At 37.4% G+C, this 17198-nt stretch overlaps 1 protein-coding gene across 2 annotated transcripts in view; it reads right to left on the reverse strand.

The window, feature by feature from the left end:
- lin9 (lin-9 DREAM MuvB core complex component) overlaps positions 1 to 17198 on the reverse strand; it is a 30822-nt gene continuing 13624 nt past the window's right edge. For both annotated transcript variants that reach the window (XM_062972825.1, XM_062972820.1), the window contains exons 6-15: positions 16149 to 16274; positions 12855 to 13012; positions 10217 to 10350; positions 9889 to 10008; positions 9270 to 9371; positions 4996 to 5076; positions 3292 to 3417; positions 1729 to 1911; positions 1270 to 1367; positions 1 to 1178 (exon numbers count right to left, since the gene is read on the reverse strand). In XM_062972825.1, the coding sequence (XP_062828895.1) occupies positions 1073 to 1178; positions 1270 to 1367; positions 1729 to 1911; positions 3292 to 3417; positions 4996 to 5076; positions 9270 to 9371; positions 9889 to 10008; positions 10217 to 10350; positions 12855 to 13012; positions 16149 to 16274 (1234 nt within the window). In that variant the 3' untranslated portion in view covers positions 1 to 1072. The remainder of the gene's footprint in view (positions 1179 to 1269; positions 1368 to 1728; positions 1912 to 3291; positions 3418 to 4995; positions 5077 to 9269; positions 9372 to 9888; positions 10009 to 10216; positions 10351 to 12854; positions 13013 to 16148; positions 16275 to 17198) is intronic.

The following is a 17198-nucleotide window of genomic DNA, read 5'->3' on the forward strand; positions in this document are numbered from 1 at the left end:
CATTTTTAAAACTATACAAAATTTTAAATTGAAAATAATTGTTTATATTTTCTTTATACATTAACATACAAAAGACCTCATTTTATGAGGAATTAAAGAATCGAAACATTGCTAGAGCTATCTGAGAATTCAAATCTGGAAACAATTTATTACACTGAAGTTTTGTAAGACTATACTAAATAAACAACTCAATATACCCTTTTTACAAGATTGGTATTTCTGTATATTCCTCAGGTCTTTGCTTTTTATTTTTTTAGGCAGCTTAGAGGACTGACTATCCAACTGCTTTTTAAAACTCTTATTCTTTGATAACCAGATACTGAGTTTAAAACTGTGCAAACAAATCAATAAAAATATTACCAATTATTTTTTTTTGCCCATTATGGATGCAACATAGCAATTATTACCACTTTCTGGGAATTCAGCAGTTCTTTTCTACTCCTTCATTAGATTACTTTTATAAGTTACGATAAATTAAATATTCCAGAGATATTTAAACTGATTTACAAGGATTCCCAGTATCAGCAAGTGTACAATAGCTATCTATCCACTACTACTCCTTTGCAAACCTTACTCTGCTGCTACTTCCCAGGTACAGGAAATGCACACACTGCTTTACCAATTACTACATTTTCAAAAGGCAATAAGACACAAGTACTAAGTACTATGGCTTTCAAGAACAAGTCAATACAAGCCCATGCTTATGTCACTTCCTTTTCACTGTTGTCAAAACACATCTGTTAATAGTTGACAAAATAAGCTGCAATTCAATTTAAAATATTCTTACTTTATATAAAACATGTCTGCATAACTTTCAGCTTAAAACAACATATATACTTTTTAAACTAAGGGTTAGGTGTTCAAACAAGATACTGTATGTGCATAGCCAGTGATGAAGTCTATAGCAATGCTGGTAATTTTATGCTGGTTTCTTCAGAAGTACCTCAACCAGTCTCAAAATATCCTCTTCTTTCCCTTGTCTTTCAGCAGTCAGGATATTTGGTGAAGCTTATATAAGACGGTGTTTCCACAACTACATTCTGTACACTTGAGTCTGGGGTGGACACTTCTCTCAGTCTCTGTTGGTGTTATTTGCAGAAAAGGCATGCAAATTTCCCATCTGGCTGAGGCCACTCTGGATGTGTGCAACGTGGATTTCAACATTATTCTGAAAACAACTGAAGGGGAAAATATTGTTCATGCTTCTAAAATGTCCAACATTATGAATACACTAATAATATTAATGTTTGAAATGTGACTATTTATTACCTGATGTTTGTAGAGTCTATAGAATTTTTGATGTCATTTAATGAATCTGTTAACGATTTAAACTCAAAGGAATTTAGATCACCTCCTTCTGCCAAACACTAAAATAAATAAGATTAGAATATCAAGATATAATACAGGTTTAGTAGCTTCATGAAGTTCACACAACCACCACAAATTCTATGCCACATAACACACAAAAGGTTATGTATGTATGACAGAAAAACGCAAATTAGGGAAACAAATTAGGGAGACGACCATTTGCATCCTGCATAGGGGGTGGAGGATTGGCTGACAATGATAAAGTCATCAGGCAGTGACACCGATACTCAAATATGCACATGGTGTGGGACAGAGCTAAAGACAAGACAAACCCTGCTTTGCATATTGTCAAGGTGGCCTCTGGTATTCCTGTCCCTAAAAAGGGGGAACAATCTTTTTTATTCTGTTAGTATCACTTACCTTAATCTGTAGTAATATTGCTGTAAGTCTAGCAATTAAATCAGTAAGGTTTTCACTTTGAACACAAGGCTGTCCTGTTGTTGATGTATTTGATTGTCTGACAATCTCCTGAGCTTCTTCTTCGCATCTTCGTCTTAGATCTGTGGGATGATCTGCAGGCTGGAGACCTTGATCTGGGGCAAGCTGAGAGAAGAAAAAAAGTATTTACATTGCAACTCCCTGCAATTATTGGCACAGTCAATGAGAAAGACCTTTGGAAGGCCATATAATTACCGCTCCTGCCTAAAATGGACTGATGGAGTACAACCCTCCTCAACCTAGCATCTTTCAGATGTTCTGGATTTCAGCATGCATGATCCCTCATCATTGCATTAGAACTGGAATCCAAACATCTGGAGGGTACTAGGTTGGGGAAAGACAGCAAAAGATCTACTTGCATTATGTATAGAAGGAAGCAATTGCTATTTTAATTACTACAATAGCAAAGCTTCAGTTACCTTCAGGTTGAACATTTTTGCCCTAATAATAGATATCAAGATTGTTTAGTGAAAAGATACTGCTGATCATGCCCTTCTCTTTATATGGCAATGGGAGTAGGTCTTATTTTATCTCCCACTCAGATTTATTTAGATCAGGAGTGGGCGACTGTGGTCCCCCAGTTATTTTTAGACTACTCTCCCATGATCCCTCACCACTGGCTATGCTGGGCTGATTGGAGCAGCAGTCCAAATCTAGCGGGGAAGTTTACTGTCTGATTTAGCCTCTGCTTCTAAATTTTTTAGCCATATATAAATAGCCCCTCAATCCTGTAGCCTTCTATTATGCCATATAACTTTTTCAATGGTGGGGCATTCTGGGATTTTAAACCAGATTATCTGTCAGCGCATTAGCCTTAATCCTGTATAGTGTGGGAGGTCAAGGCAGGGTCTGACAGTGGCATTTTGATGATGAGTGAAAGAGACTCTGCCTCTGTTCACAGGCACATATTGCTTTATTTGATATACTGTAATGAAGTGCCTTCCAGCCCATGATTAAACAGGACTTTTCTCTTCCAGGCTGAATTACTTGGAGTAAAATGACCCACTGCAAATAGAACTGGGATGAAATTAGCAATTCTAACAAACATAGTCAATGTCAAAGGATGCTGGGAAATGCTGTTTAACAAAGTCTTGCAAGCTGCACAGTTCTCACTTTCAAGATTCAAGGGCAAGTTTGTGCCTGCTGTCATTTACTACTGCAAACTTCAAGGAAAAGAGGAATCACATACGAAAGAAAGAAGTGGGGCATAACTTGTGAATCATGTTACAGGAAAATTTACTCCTCCAGTCACTCACTACCCGATTGAGTGGCATCATATTAGATTAAATTGCTTGAACAAGTCCTCTTGTATTTAAGTAAGTAAAATAGATGGAAACCTTTCTTTGTTTTGATGAAAACCGGATATTCCTAGAGTAGGTCTAGTGTAACAAGTGGAGTGTATGAGCAGGCATGGGGAAACTGGAATGCATATGTCTCTGATGACTGTAGTTATGTTTATTTGGAAAGTGCTGAGTTATATTTTACCTCATAACAATACTGCTGGACTTTATGCAGAACTTTGTTTAGATCCTTGTTCAGTTGTTCAAGATCTAAAACAATTGTTGCATATCTTCTCTGAAATTCAATACCTATAGGCATAGAATAGGATTTCTGTACAAATGACAAAAACAAAACAAAATTTAAAAACAAAATAAGGATACAAAGCAATACTCTGTCATATTTATTTATTGCATTTAACCTTTTATTGCAGAGCCCCCAATGGTCCAGTGGGTTACATTGCTGAGCTGCTGAACTTGCTGACTGAAAGGTCAGCGGTTCGAATGTAGGGAGAGGGTGAACTCCCATTGTTAGCGCCATCTTCTGCCAACCTAGCAGTTCGAAAACATGCAGATATGGGTCGATCAACAGATACCGCTCTGGTGGGAAGGTAATTGCGCTAAATGCAGTCATGCTGGCCACATGACCCTGGAAGTGTCTATGGACAACACTAGCTCATTAGGAAATTGTGAAAATATTTAAAATCTTCATGAAGTATTACCAAGTGAATAGCGGCCTTTCAAAATTAAGTGTTTGAAATAAATCTAAATTACCAACACTGATAATGTCAAAACCTGTTTTTATCATCTTTCCTTTTTATAGCTCAGAGTGAAAGATTTCTGTCTGGTGCTACTATGAACTCCTGGAAATATAAGCTAAGCAATAGAAGGGTGGTCCTCACTTCCCATCATTGGCTCTGTGTGAGGCAATTGTTCTCAACCCGGAGTCCCCAGATGTTTTTGGCCTAAAACTCCCAGAAATCCCAGCTAGTTTACCAGCTGCTAGGATTTCTGGGAGTTGAAGGCCAAAAAAATCTGGGAACCCCAGGTTGAGAACCACTGGTGTGAGGCCTATCAGCATAGCTTAGGGCAGGCATGGGTAAACTTCAGCCCTCCAGCCTACTGGAATTGTGGGAGTTGTGGGAATTGTAGTCAAAAACACCTGGAGGGCGGAAGTTTGCCCATGCCTGGCTTAGGGGATGAGTGAGTTTTGAATTCCACTGGAAACAACATGCTTAGATAACCTGTGCACCTTATTTACAAGGCTAAGTATCACTTCTAGGAAATGTCTTCAAATGCTGATTTACAAAGAATTTATTCTGTGAGTGATGAGTAATGAAGATAAATAATATATCAGCTATAAAATATAATGGGCAATGTGTTATTCTTTTAAATATCATCTCCCAGTGGTGAAACTATACAGTATTTTTTCCTAAATTTATGCTCTATGGTTCATATTTCGATTTTGTCTTTTGCTTTGAAAATTTTCTATTAAAAACAATATATCAATCTTCTAATCGAATGAATAAAGAATCGTGTAGCCACAGTATTTTATTGTTTCTCCCTATTATCTCTTTCCCATTACTACCTGAGCATGAGATTGAGAGGAGCTCATCTGGCTAATTAATCTATTAAAAATGATTCTGCCAGATATTCTTTGATGTAATCCTAAATAGCTTTCATCTAAATAGGTTTCAGTTTTGACAGTGGTAGATAGTTGTGTAACCCTCTCCTGTCCCACATGAAAGCATTCAACATTGATAACATTGAAGAGATGATAGGAAAAGCTTGAAAATACGTGGGAAAGATGTAGGAACCTTCAATATGAATTCTGTTATGTGTCTGGCTTTTATTTGTACTAAAATATTTTTTTAAAACCCAGGAGCTAATTGAAATAAGGTTAGATATTTACCAGTTTTTCTGCTTCTGTGTTCATTTCTCTTAACTGCTTTATGTGTTCCTTCTTAATCATAAGGATTTTTGATAATCTGGTCTGAAGAAAAGAATATAAAACATTCCCTGAAGAATATAATCATTTCATTGAATTTTAATACATATTATAAGAATGAAAACTTCACAAACCGCTACTGTTTATATAGCTGACATGAGCTGGACACTGATGAAATGCACATATTGTCTATTTCTTCATGCATAAGTATAGAACTTTTAAGTCAGAAAACAACACAAAAAACCTGGATCAGCTTATCCATGGGTCAGTGTGACTACTGTATTCTAACTCTTATAAGAAGAGAAACCTTCCTCTTCTCTAAGTAAAGCTATGAAAAGCAAGCACTTAGTCCATCCCAAGAGAACCTATAAGAAACACTGGACCCTTCTACATCCTCTGGCATAGTGTTGCTCCTGGCCTTTTTGTATGCCTGGCTGTGGAAATGGCAGTGACAATCAAGGGCAGCTAATTCCCTTTCCCACAGAAGAACCCTCAATTTATCCACAGGACATATCAAAATCCATAATTTTGGCCCCCAGTCTTGCCCTTGACTGATATATGGGGTGGGGTTTTGAATGAAAATATGCAGTATAAATCAAGTATGGGCATTTAGATAATACTTTAAAAAGTCCTTGCCATAGCCTCAGAGAAAGTGGAACACATGCACACACAATTTCCTAGCCCAAAACTGTCCAGATGTTTTGCTCTGTGGCCCTGGCACACAGGTTTGTCTTTATAGCTAGAGCAACCTTGATCAAGCCATGGCTTCACAGTAATAATCTTTTAAAATAAGAGGACTCCTGGTACATCAAGTGTACCAGAGAAAGCCAGATATATCTCTCCTTTTTTAAATAAACCGTTTTAAAAACTATCCCCCAAAACTAGAATATTCCCTAGACAAGTGTTTCTTAAACTTTTCCCACTTGTGGTAGATTTTAAGACAGTTTTTAAGCATGAATTTTAAACTCATGTCCTTTGCCTAATCTCTGTTTTGTGTATTTTAATATGTATTTTATAGAAATACATTTTAATATGTGTTTTTGTGGGTTTTTTTTTTCAATTTTTATGTGTTTTAGTTATTCTGTAACCCGCCTCAAGCCACGAGGCAGGTAAGAAATAAAATATTATTATTATTATTATTATTATTATTATTATTATTATTATTATTATTATTATTATTATTATTATTATCACAGACACAGTATGACACAGCAAACGAGATATACATGCTGGATTTCATATTACAAAATCACAAGGCGAACACTTCCCAAGTGTTTAGGACTGTCTGATGTATTTTTGGATGATGTGTGCAGATCCCAGTAAGGTGGCCTTTTGCAGTTGACAGATCGTAATTTTGTCAATGTTTATTGTTTCCAAATGCCGGCTGATATCTTTTGGCACGGCAGCCAGTGTGCTGATTACCATAGGGACCACCTGGACTGGTTTATGCCAGAGCCTTTGCAGTTCGATCTTGAGGTACTGATATCGGCTGAGTTTTTCCTGTTGTTTTTCATCAATTTGACTGTCACCTGGTATGGCGACATCAATAATCCAAACTTTTTTCTTTTCCACAACCGTGAGGTCTGGTGTGTTGTGTTCCAAAACTTTGTCAGTCTGTATTCCAAAGTCCCACAGTATTTTTGCGTGTTCAGTTTCCACTACCTTTGCAGGTTTGTGATCCCACCAGTTCTTTACTGCTGGGAGGTGGTACTTGTGATATAAATTCCAATAAATCATTTGGGCCACATAGTTGTGCCTCTGTTTGTAGTCTGTCTGTGCGATTTTCTTACAGCAGTTGAGGATATGAGCAATAGTTTCGTCAGCTTCCTTGCACAGTCTGCATTTTGGGACACTGGCTGATTTTTCGATCTTGGCCTTAACTGCATTTGTTCTGATGGCTTGCTCCTGGGCTGCAAGAATTAGGCCTTCTGTCTCCTTCTTCAGTATTCCATTCGTGGGCCATAGCCAGGTCGTCTCCTTATCAACCTTTCCTTCAATTTTGTCAAGGAACTGCCCACGCAATGCTTTGTTGTGCCAGCTGTCAGCTTTGGTTCGTAGTGCAGTTTTCTTGTACTAATTTTTTGTCTGCTGTGGTTTGAGGAGTTTCTGATTTTTGACTTCAATCAAAGCAGGTTCTTCACTTTCCTTTACATATTCTGCCAAGGCATGTTCTTCTTATTGTTAATATTTAACAATTAATATTATTATTTTTAATGTTATTATTGTTGTTGTTGTTGTTGTTGTTGTTATTTTCACCTGAGAAATTTTATGTAACCCTTGATATGCAGGTATATAAAACAAGTATTGAAATCAGACATTCATTGATAATAAATCAACATTTGCAAGGTTTTCTAAACAGGCTGATTTCCCTTTTTTTAAAGAAGTACAGCTGAAACATTTTCTGCAGAGTCTATGTAAACTCTACAAGTTGTTGCTAACAGATTTGTGTAATATCTAAAACAGCATTTTTTACTAGGTGGCATATTACTGCTGCTATTTTTTTTTTTTTGCAATCCCAACATTGAGCTAAGGGGACCTCACTGGTGGTCAAAATCCACAGTTTAACAAGCAGAGGCCTAGACAAAGAATAGGGAGAGCCTCTTCCTAACTTTGACTAGTTTAACTTATTTGCCTGGTAATCCTAGGCCTTTGATTAATCACCATAAATATTCTCAAAGATATATGCATTCCTTTGTCACCTGGCTGAGGACACTACATTTGGATTTATTGAGGTAACCATTATGTTATTTTCCTTAGTGAGATTAACATAGCTTTTAGGTTTGATTTATTATCAATTCTGCATTTCATTTCATCCACTCAGCACTCAACTCCTTAAGTTCATTCCTGTCTTTGTATAACAACTGCCCTATTTAAACTCTTTATAATGATTTGACAAAGCAATTGCATACCACAGTTTAACAATGCAACCTCCAAGCCAAATCACAATTCAAGTATTTTAATAATGATGTGGTATGGTGTCTGAACTAAGCCTAAAGTACTAAGATTTTCCAAAAGAATAGCCACAATAAAAAACCTGTAAAGACGCATGGACCTTGTTAGTTTATTTTTTAAGCTTGAAGATTGGGTTGAAGGATATTTAAAGCAAAATACCATTTTTAAAGAACTGAATAAACTGAGCAAAGATTATTTCAAATGTTCATCAACAAACTAAATCAAAATTTGACAGATACATAAAATGCTTAGCTAGCCAAACAGTCATGACTTCTTTCAGGACAATACATTCCACCCATAAACTCCTTCCTTGGATTATCTTCCCAGTTTTATGATCGCTGGGTACAATTAGCCCTCAGTGAAGCCCCCCACTCACCATTTTTGACATCCTTAGACGTTTTTTCTGAAAGACCTTTAAAAGATTTTCTGCACATTCCCAAGAATGTAGAGACTTTTATCTTGTGTCCCAGTAGCCTGCCTTTGACTATGTAATGAAGTAACCCAATCCTATACAGATAGATAATCAATTTGGCACCAAGAAAGGTATAACACATTTAAAATAAACTGCCTGCATTTTTACCAGTCTCTTCAGGATTATCCTACTGATTAAATTGAGTAGAATAGATCTGAAAATATTGATAGACAGGACATAATAGAACAAAAGTAGACCAATTGTTTGTTGCATGATTTCATTTTGATACATGCATGCCCTTATTGTTGCTTATTGTTATGTTCCTTTAAGTTAACTCCAATTTATGCTAATCCTCTCACTGAAGTTTTTTTGACAAGATTTATTCAGAGGATTGCCACTGCCTACTTCTTAAGCTTTCCAAAGTCATCTAGTGGTTATTGTGGCTCAGTGGGACCAAAAAATATTCTCCCGGAATGACATGTGCTCTCTTACATGTCTCTATATGTATAACTGAAATCATAAGTTTGGCACAAGCACCACTGAAAAAAGTTTTAAAAACCACAAGCAGAGATTTAGACCTCAGATATGTAGAAGAAACAGACAATAAATAAGGATGTACGACACTTATGTGAATTAATTGAATTAGCCAGTACTCAAAAAGATAAGCATATTAGTTGGCTTTAACATAAAAAGACATAATGCAGTGCAGTTGTATCTTTGAAACTAATGGAGAAAAAGAACATTCTTACATAGATTATTGCAGACTGAAGTCTTTTTTAGTCTCAGAAGACTACTACTGCTGGATTTCTTGTTAAATTAACTGTTCAAAAGGTTTGATATCAGTACAAAACTGAAATTAAAAATTAGCACTCACCACTTGGATAAGGAATTCTACTGGAAAACCACCCAATGTTTCACTATCTGAGCCCGAAATTTTGTTTTTCCAAGAAGACTGTCCGAGTAAAGGATCATTGTCCTGGACAAGAAAGAAAGTTGCATTTTGTAATTTATTTCTAAAAAGGTGTAATAGAAACATCACCCTGCATTAACAAAACATTAGAATATATTGCACTGCTCATCTGCTTTAAATCAGGGTTGGCAAAGCACAGTATGTAGACCACAACAAAATGTATGGGTCCATGTTATGACTCCTGAAGCCCCCAAAGTCCTTCGACCACCATATCCCAATTCTTTTTTTTAAATGGCAGATGCATTCTTGTCCCACAACAAATGAGGAGGCGGGGCTTGTTGTGGGACAAGAATGCACCTGCCATTTTAAAAAAGAATTTGAGATGTGGTGGTTTGAGGATCCATGCCTGACTCCACCCAAATAGTTGAAAACTGGCTAAAATTAAACTGGGAGTGATGTATCTGTAGTGCCAGTACCACACTGTGAAGGGCATGAGGATAAATAATTGTCCCTAAGTCACTCCACAATTCCACAATTTATAAATATACCGAATGAAGAAAAATATCTTCTGTTTGTTACTTACTGTAATTGGTGATTGGAGGGGAGGTGTATAATGTAACCGAGGAGGGGTCATAAAAAATCTAGAAGGTCGTTGTTTCTGTCCGAAGGCAGCAATAGGCATGGTTTCATTAGGCTCGTTACTCTGAAATGACAGAAGGAAAAAAAGTTTTAAAATTATTTCCTGCAACTTAGAAGCTGAAGAAATGTTTTAGTGGCATCTTGAGTGAGAAAATATAATGCACTGAGAAATTATAATGGTATAATATTTTACTGAGTTAAAGAGATGGGATTTATTATTTTAGGAAAAATATTTTCTGCATGAAGACATGAAAACAGAATGCATAACTTACGAGGACTTCATAGTCTGGGATTGTATGCGTTCCAAGCCCTGTCCTTTCGAATGTTACTCTGTAGGTAGCATTAAGAGTATCTACAGCATCTATCTGTCCTGTGAAGAGTCCGTCATGGGCACCACGTAACCGTGCTATTATAAATGATAAAAATCAGAATCTTAATTGAAGGAAAATAATATTTTATACCATTTTCAATAAATATTGGCATACATTGCCTGCCAAGGAATGAAGAGAGCAAAGTCTGGAAAAACCTTCTCTAGCACTGTGCCAAGCTCAGGTGATCTGTGGTCCTGCAAACATTTCTGGACTACAAATCCCATCATTGCTAAATACTGATAATGCTCAGGCGGTTTTGACTGATGGGAGTTGTGACAGAACCCAGCAGTAGGCCACCCGTTTGCCATATGTGGTATGAAAAACTGGATTTTGCATCTGGTATGATTTTGCAAAATAAGTAAGTTTTGGATATAATATATTACCTTAAGTGAGTTGTACAAGTAATTTGCAGTTATGTCTCCAAATGAAAAGGAGAGGGGCAAGAACAAAAGACAATGTGCTCCACTGATCTAATTTCACAGCTTTCCTGAGCACTGTTCACCTTTTTATCACCTACTAAAGGTCAGAACCTGCAGTGTTTTAAAATTTAAAAATGGGTTCTCAGAATGTTATTTTTTTAATAAAAAAACATGCAAAAGATAAATATACATTCCTACTGCCCTACAGTAGTGGATAGTATAGGGATAATCTAGGCAGATAGTATCAGGGCAGCTAGATTCCAGCAGGGCATAAAGTAATATCAATGTAATGAAATGATAATACTGTCTCAGCTATAGAAAACTGATTCATTAGGATACAATAGCTTAGGAAAAGGATCCTTGGAGAGGCGAGAGCTACCACAGGTATTCTAGATCCTTGCTTTTCCTGTCTGATCAAACAGGTTAGAGGGAGACTGACAGAGTGGGTGAAGGCTGTGGACAATGCCTCCTTGGAATAAGGCAGAATTCCAACTTGCTTAAAGAAGGCAGTTGTGAGACCTATATTTAAAAGCCATACCTGAACCCATCCATAATGGATAACTATCAGCCAGTGTCTAACCTCTCTTTTTGAGAAAGGTTCTGGAGTGTGTGATGGCCTCCAAACTCCAGGGATTTCTGGATTATGTAGATCCATTTCAATCTGGTTTCAGGCCTGGCTATGGAATAGAGATAGCTTTGGTCACCTTGGTGGATGACCTAGAGAGAACTGGACAGGAGGAGTGTGACCCTGTTGGTTCTTGTTGACTTCTCAGTGGCTTTTGATACCATTGACAGTGGTATCCTTCTGGTACGTTTACAGTGGAGAGGTGCACTTAGAGGTGGTAGGGGGACTCTTTTTCCATTCCTATCTATTGACCTGTGGGGTCCCCCATGCTGTTTAGCATATACATGGAACTGCTGGATGAGATCATCTGGAGTTTTGGAGTATGATGCCATCTATATGCAGATACCAAATTTTGTAATTCCTTTCCACCTAAAGCCAAGGAAGCTGCCCTGACCCTAAGTGTTTGTCATCAGTAATGGACTAGATGAGGGTAAACAAACTTAAACTTAATCCATACAAGACAGCAGTGCTCCTGGTCAGTCAGAAGGAAGATCAGGGAATAAAGATTCAAACGATGCTGGAAGGAGTTACACTCCTCTTGAAGACACAGGCCTGCAGTTTGAGGGTATTCCTGGATTTAGCGCTGAATTTAGGAGGTCCAGGCCTCTGCAGTGGCCAGGTCTGCCTTTGAAGAGTCCTCGGAAACTTCAGCTGGTTCTGAGAGCTGCAGCCAGGTTGCTAGCATAGAGCGGACAACCCCCCTCATGCAGTAGCTCCACTGGCTGCCAGTTTGTTTCTGGGCATAATTCCAAGTGCTGGTTATGACCTTTAAAGCCCTGGAAGGCTTAGGTCCAGGCTTTTTGCCTGATTACATCTTCCTGAACCAACCTGCCCAGGCCCTGTGATCTTCAGGAGAGGCCCTCAGTTGGTGGGAACAAGAGCGCTGGCCTTCTCAGTAGCTGCCTCTCAACTCTGGAACTCCTTGCCAGGGAAGCCGGAATGGCCCCCTCCCTGTTGTCCTTCTGGTGGCAGGCTAAAACTTTTTTATTCAGGAAGATTTTTACAGAAGTCAGGGGATACTGTGGTTTTAGTTATGAATAGACTTTTAATTGGTTTTAAGGATTTCAACTGTTTAATATTGTTAATATTTACTCCTATTTTAATGTTTGGATATTTCTAGGTTTTAAATTGTATTGTGTCTTTTGTAGAGAGAAGAGTGAGCTATAAATAAACATACTACTACTATGACTACTACTACTACATGTTGGAAAGCACCAATTATGGCATTCCCAAGTGTATAAAAGAGGCTTGTGAAAGCTAACACAGACTTCAGGATACAGGCTCTTCTGTCAAGCAAAGGCTCATTTTGCGTCTTATAACAAGCTGTGCTACTTTAGATCACTCAAACTCTTAGGTCACTGAGGAAAGGTAATCCTGTTTTATGGATGGTGCAATACCAACAGCTTTACTCCTTTAATTATCTTCATGTTATACTCCTGTCTTAATAACTTAACATCACTCAAAACATCTGTTTCATTTAAAGATGAAAAAGTACCTGTTACTTTTGTTCCTATAACTAGTGGCAATGGAATTTCTTCTGGAAGATCTTTAAACTGGGATATATCTGCCACCTTTCGCTGCTGCAAAAGTCTAATTTTTTGCCGTTTCTGTTTTAACGCTGACCTTTCCTCTTCAAAGAATGCAGAAGAACATCTGCAAAACAGTAAGCAGAACTATTCTGATGCCTTTAAATGTACTCATTTATTCATACATGTATCCTTTGTAAGCCGTGAAAGCAAGGTCTATTGATAAGATGATGCCTCAGGAGAAAGGGACACAAGCTCCTTTGTAAATTAACTGACTATCCAAATTTAACAGAATAAGGAGAATGGGAAATTCAGTCATTCAACAACATTTTAAGAGGATAATTCAGTTCCCTAAGCAAACAAACCTATTATTAATGTATACAGGCAGTCCCTGAGTTACAAACATTTGATATACATATGATTCCTAGTTACAAGCGGCGATGAGACAATAGAAATTGAGAGAAAATTCACCCCAGAAAGGGAAATTCACTCCTGAAAGAGTAATCACGGGGAAAAGGGCGTCTCCACTGAAGCTTTATCATCAATCTTTGTTTTCATAACAAGTCTATTTTTCCAACATACAGTGGTCACAGTGACAGAAAGTGAGTAGAATTTTTCTGAAGACAGACAGTAAGACGGACATTACAGTGGTGTTAGCCCTTCCTTAAGCTATCCAAAACTACTCTAAAACAAAAATAATTGTCTGCAGTTACCCTTTAAAAACGTACCTGTTCTGACTTTTATACAAATTTAACTTAAGAATAAACCTACAGAACCTATCTTGTTTGTATTCCAGGGACAGCCTCTATATAGATATTGTACAGAGGGCATTGTGCCTACCCCATTTATGGTGCTGTCAGTAACGAGGACAACTATCAATCTGTTGGGCAGAAGTTCTGCATATGTGCTTATTTTGACTCACAGAAGCTGAATTAAACAGAAAGATTACTGGACCCTAGGAGTGTTGTGATGGCTTTTGGATAGTCAGAGAATGAGAGAATTGGAGAAGAAGGTCATCATTTTAATATAGAAGGAAATTAATTACTTAGGTGGGTTCTACCTCTTAGTAGAAAGAAAGCATCCTTTATGTCCCAAGGACTGATGGGTTTTGTAATTATGAGTGACCTGACCATTAGAAGGCTAGAAAGCTGTCAAGGGTGTGTATAGCAAATTGCTTGCCTGGAATGAAAGTTGTGGACCTTAGGCATCATCTAAGAAGAAACGAACCAGATGTGATGCATGTTGGTACAATGACAAGAAGAAATGAGGTACTGGAAGCCGAAAGTAGGCTAATGTGATGAAGGGTTAAAAGATAGTTCTTCCATGGCAGCTTTTTCAAAAACATGACTGTTCTACAAGAAGGGCCAGTAAGGTGAAGATGAAGAGTCTCAATGAGCTGATGAATTCAGATTTTTCAGGCACTAGGCAAGTTTTTGGAACAAACGAGGCCTGGGACAGGGCTGCCTTTAGTTGAACTAATATAAAACCAGTTTATTTTTACATGCTGTTAAAAGGTTTGCAGAACATCATTTCAATTGAATGCTTGAGGAAAAATCAGTGACACAAAATGATGAGCAGTGTAATGATTTATACTAAAATACATTTGTATTGTTTCAAGCTAACTGTGCTAGATGAACAACATACATTGAGGTGACCTATGGAAGGAAGGTTTTCTACTGCAATCCCACCCCCTGATGATTTCATTAGTTTAGTAAATTGATTAATATATTCCCTTGAATATAAATTTATCAGGATGATTTGCAAAAAAATATAAAAATGCAACAAACCATTAGACAGGATTTGCAAAATAAAACCATCATTAGAATAGTAATATTAAGTAAGAGTCTGTTGAGCGCCAAAATCATATTAAAGTAGGCATTGCGTTCTCTCTCTGTTTCACCTGAGATGGTGGGACCCTCTCAGAGGTGGAGGTCTAAATGTGGTCTCAATGTACAGTTAGATTAAAATGGAAGCGGATGTTGTTACAGTTATCCCAGTCCCAAGCACAGAAAGTTAAGCATCAGCTCTTTGAATTTGGGTTGAAAACAAACAAACAAACAAAAAACAGAAATGCTAATGGAAGTTCTTAAACACAAGTGATACATATTCCCAATGACTAGAATAGGTTGATCACCTCCTAGTTGAACAACCAACTAATTGTTAATTTCATTTTATTGGTTGTCATTCAGTTTATTGCTCATCTCAATTACTTTGAACATGTCTACTACTTCACTTGATGAAAATGACTGATAAAACTGGGTACCATCAGAATATTGATGCACCAGTTCAGAGCTTGAAATGAACTCGGTCAGTAGTTTCATGTAGATTTAAAAATATGGAGACAAGAGAAACCAGGAAACTGAGTAGTGGATGCTAGCACTATCATTTGGAATCAGCTTTCTAGTGATGAAGGAAGCAACTGAAGGAGACCAGTGCTTCTGCTCTCATAGCAAAATTTAATCTAAAAGAATCTCAGTGTCAATGGTATTTAAATTTGCTAAGACAGCAAGAGGCATTGAAAAGCTCTGCCCCTCAAAATATTAAGCTACCCCTGGGCACCCATTAGACAGGGATTGGCCATGGATTGGATTGCAATTCCCCTATTGCTGCATTAGGGAGACTATGCTCTCAGTTTAAGATCTGATCACAAAGTCGGTCAAAATGTATCCAAATAATCACCTCCACTCAAAGATGCTTAAATTGTACCACAACCAAATCAATTCATATCTTTTTCTAAGAAGGGATATTTGGCACTTGCTAACTATCTGCAGGCCTCAGGATACCAGGAAAACATTTTCAGAAGAAGCTTCAGAAGTACCTTCAATGCAAGTGGACATGCTCTCTTTCAAAATGAGGCTTTTAGTATCATCACCCTACATGGGACTCGGCTTGGCAAATCCCTCGGGTTATGTGTGGCAAACAGAGTTGGACTAAAATACTCTTTCCATTGTATGATTCTCAGGACTCAACCTGGACGGTGCAAACAGTGTTTAAATTCCCCACCATTCATTCACACTGAAGTTTACCTAAACAAATTATTTTCATTCAAACACAGAATGTAGCTGTTTGCTGTAAAGGATTAGAAAAGCAAAGTTGAATTCTTACTCAATTTTTTTGTATACACCACAGTTTGTATTCTAAAAATTTATATTAAAAAAAAAAAAACAAATCACACAGGAAGCCTTCAAACAAAATCCACTATCACCAAGCCTCAACAAAAAATGTCAGTTTAATGCTTAGCTCTTTCAAATAATATGTTTTACCTTCTTGGCTTTCCCATCAACCTTCTGATTTTTCCCCACTCCACTCTTGTTAATTTTCTTGTTTTCAAATTGGGAAATGATTCTTTTAGGCAGACACAGAAGTCATTATCACCTTCAAACAATGGCCTGTATAAAACAGTTGATTTTCTGTCATTACATTTAGATCATTTCTCTTTCTCTCTCTGTATGTATGTATACATGATGCCACCTTAGGACATCTTGAAAACAAATGAAATACTTTTTTTAGTTGATCAAGTTGAAAGTATAAGTGATCAAAAAGCAAGAAACAGCAATGCTATCTTTGTCTCAAAAGCTAGAATTCTGATAACTTTTAATTTGTCATGTCCAGATTTACTCGAGTATCATGCATCATGGAATGTAATGCACACTTTAATTTTGAAGGTATGCATTACAAAAATGGATTTGCCATTAAATGTCACAGGTCTAGCACATCAGGGAGGCAGGAAGCGCGAATAAGGCAATTTGGGAAACCATGCAACCCCATCAGTTCAGGGCTTGCTAAATTACATTGCCAAAGTCACCAATGGGCCTCATTCACAAGACCTTCAAACCAAGAAGTAGGTTTTGAAGGCCTTGCAAATGAATCATAGAATAATAGAGTTGGAAGAGACCACTTGGGCAATCTGGTCTAATCCCCTGCCATGCAGGAAAAGTAGAATCAAAGCAACCCTGACAGATGGCCATCTAGCCTCTCTTTAAAAGCCTCCAAGGAAAGAGCTTCCTTTATTTATTTATGTATTTATTTATTACAATATTTATATCCCGCCCTTCTCACCCAATAGGGGTCTCAGGGCGGCTTATAATAAAACACATATATAAGTTGTACAATACATTGTAAATCAATTCCATTGCACTCCAAGGCAAAGAACAGCTCTCATGGTTGGGAGGAATCCACTTTTACTGTAATTTGAACCCACTACTCCAGGTTCTAGTCTCCAGGGCAGTCTCTTCTTCCTTGTGACAGCCTTTCAAATATTTAAACATGGCTATCATGTCTCCTCTCAACCTTCTCTTCTACAGACTAAACAT

The sequence above is a fragment of the Anolis carolinensis genome, chromosome 1, assembly GCF_035594765.1.
Source record: "Anolis carolinensis isolate JA03-04 chromosome 1, rAnoCar3.1.pri, whole genome shotgun sequence".
Taxonomy (NCBI): domain Eukaryota; kingdom Metazoa; phylum Chordata; class Lepidosauria; order Squamata; family Dactyloidae; genus Anolis; species Anolis carolinensis.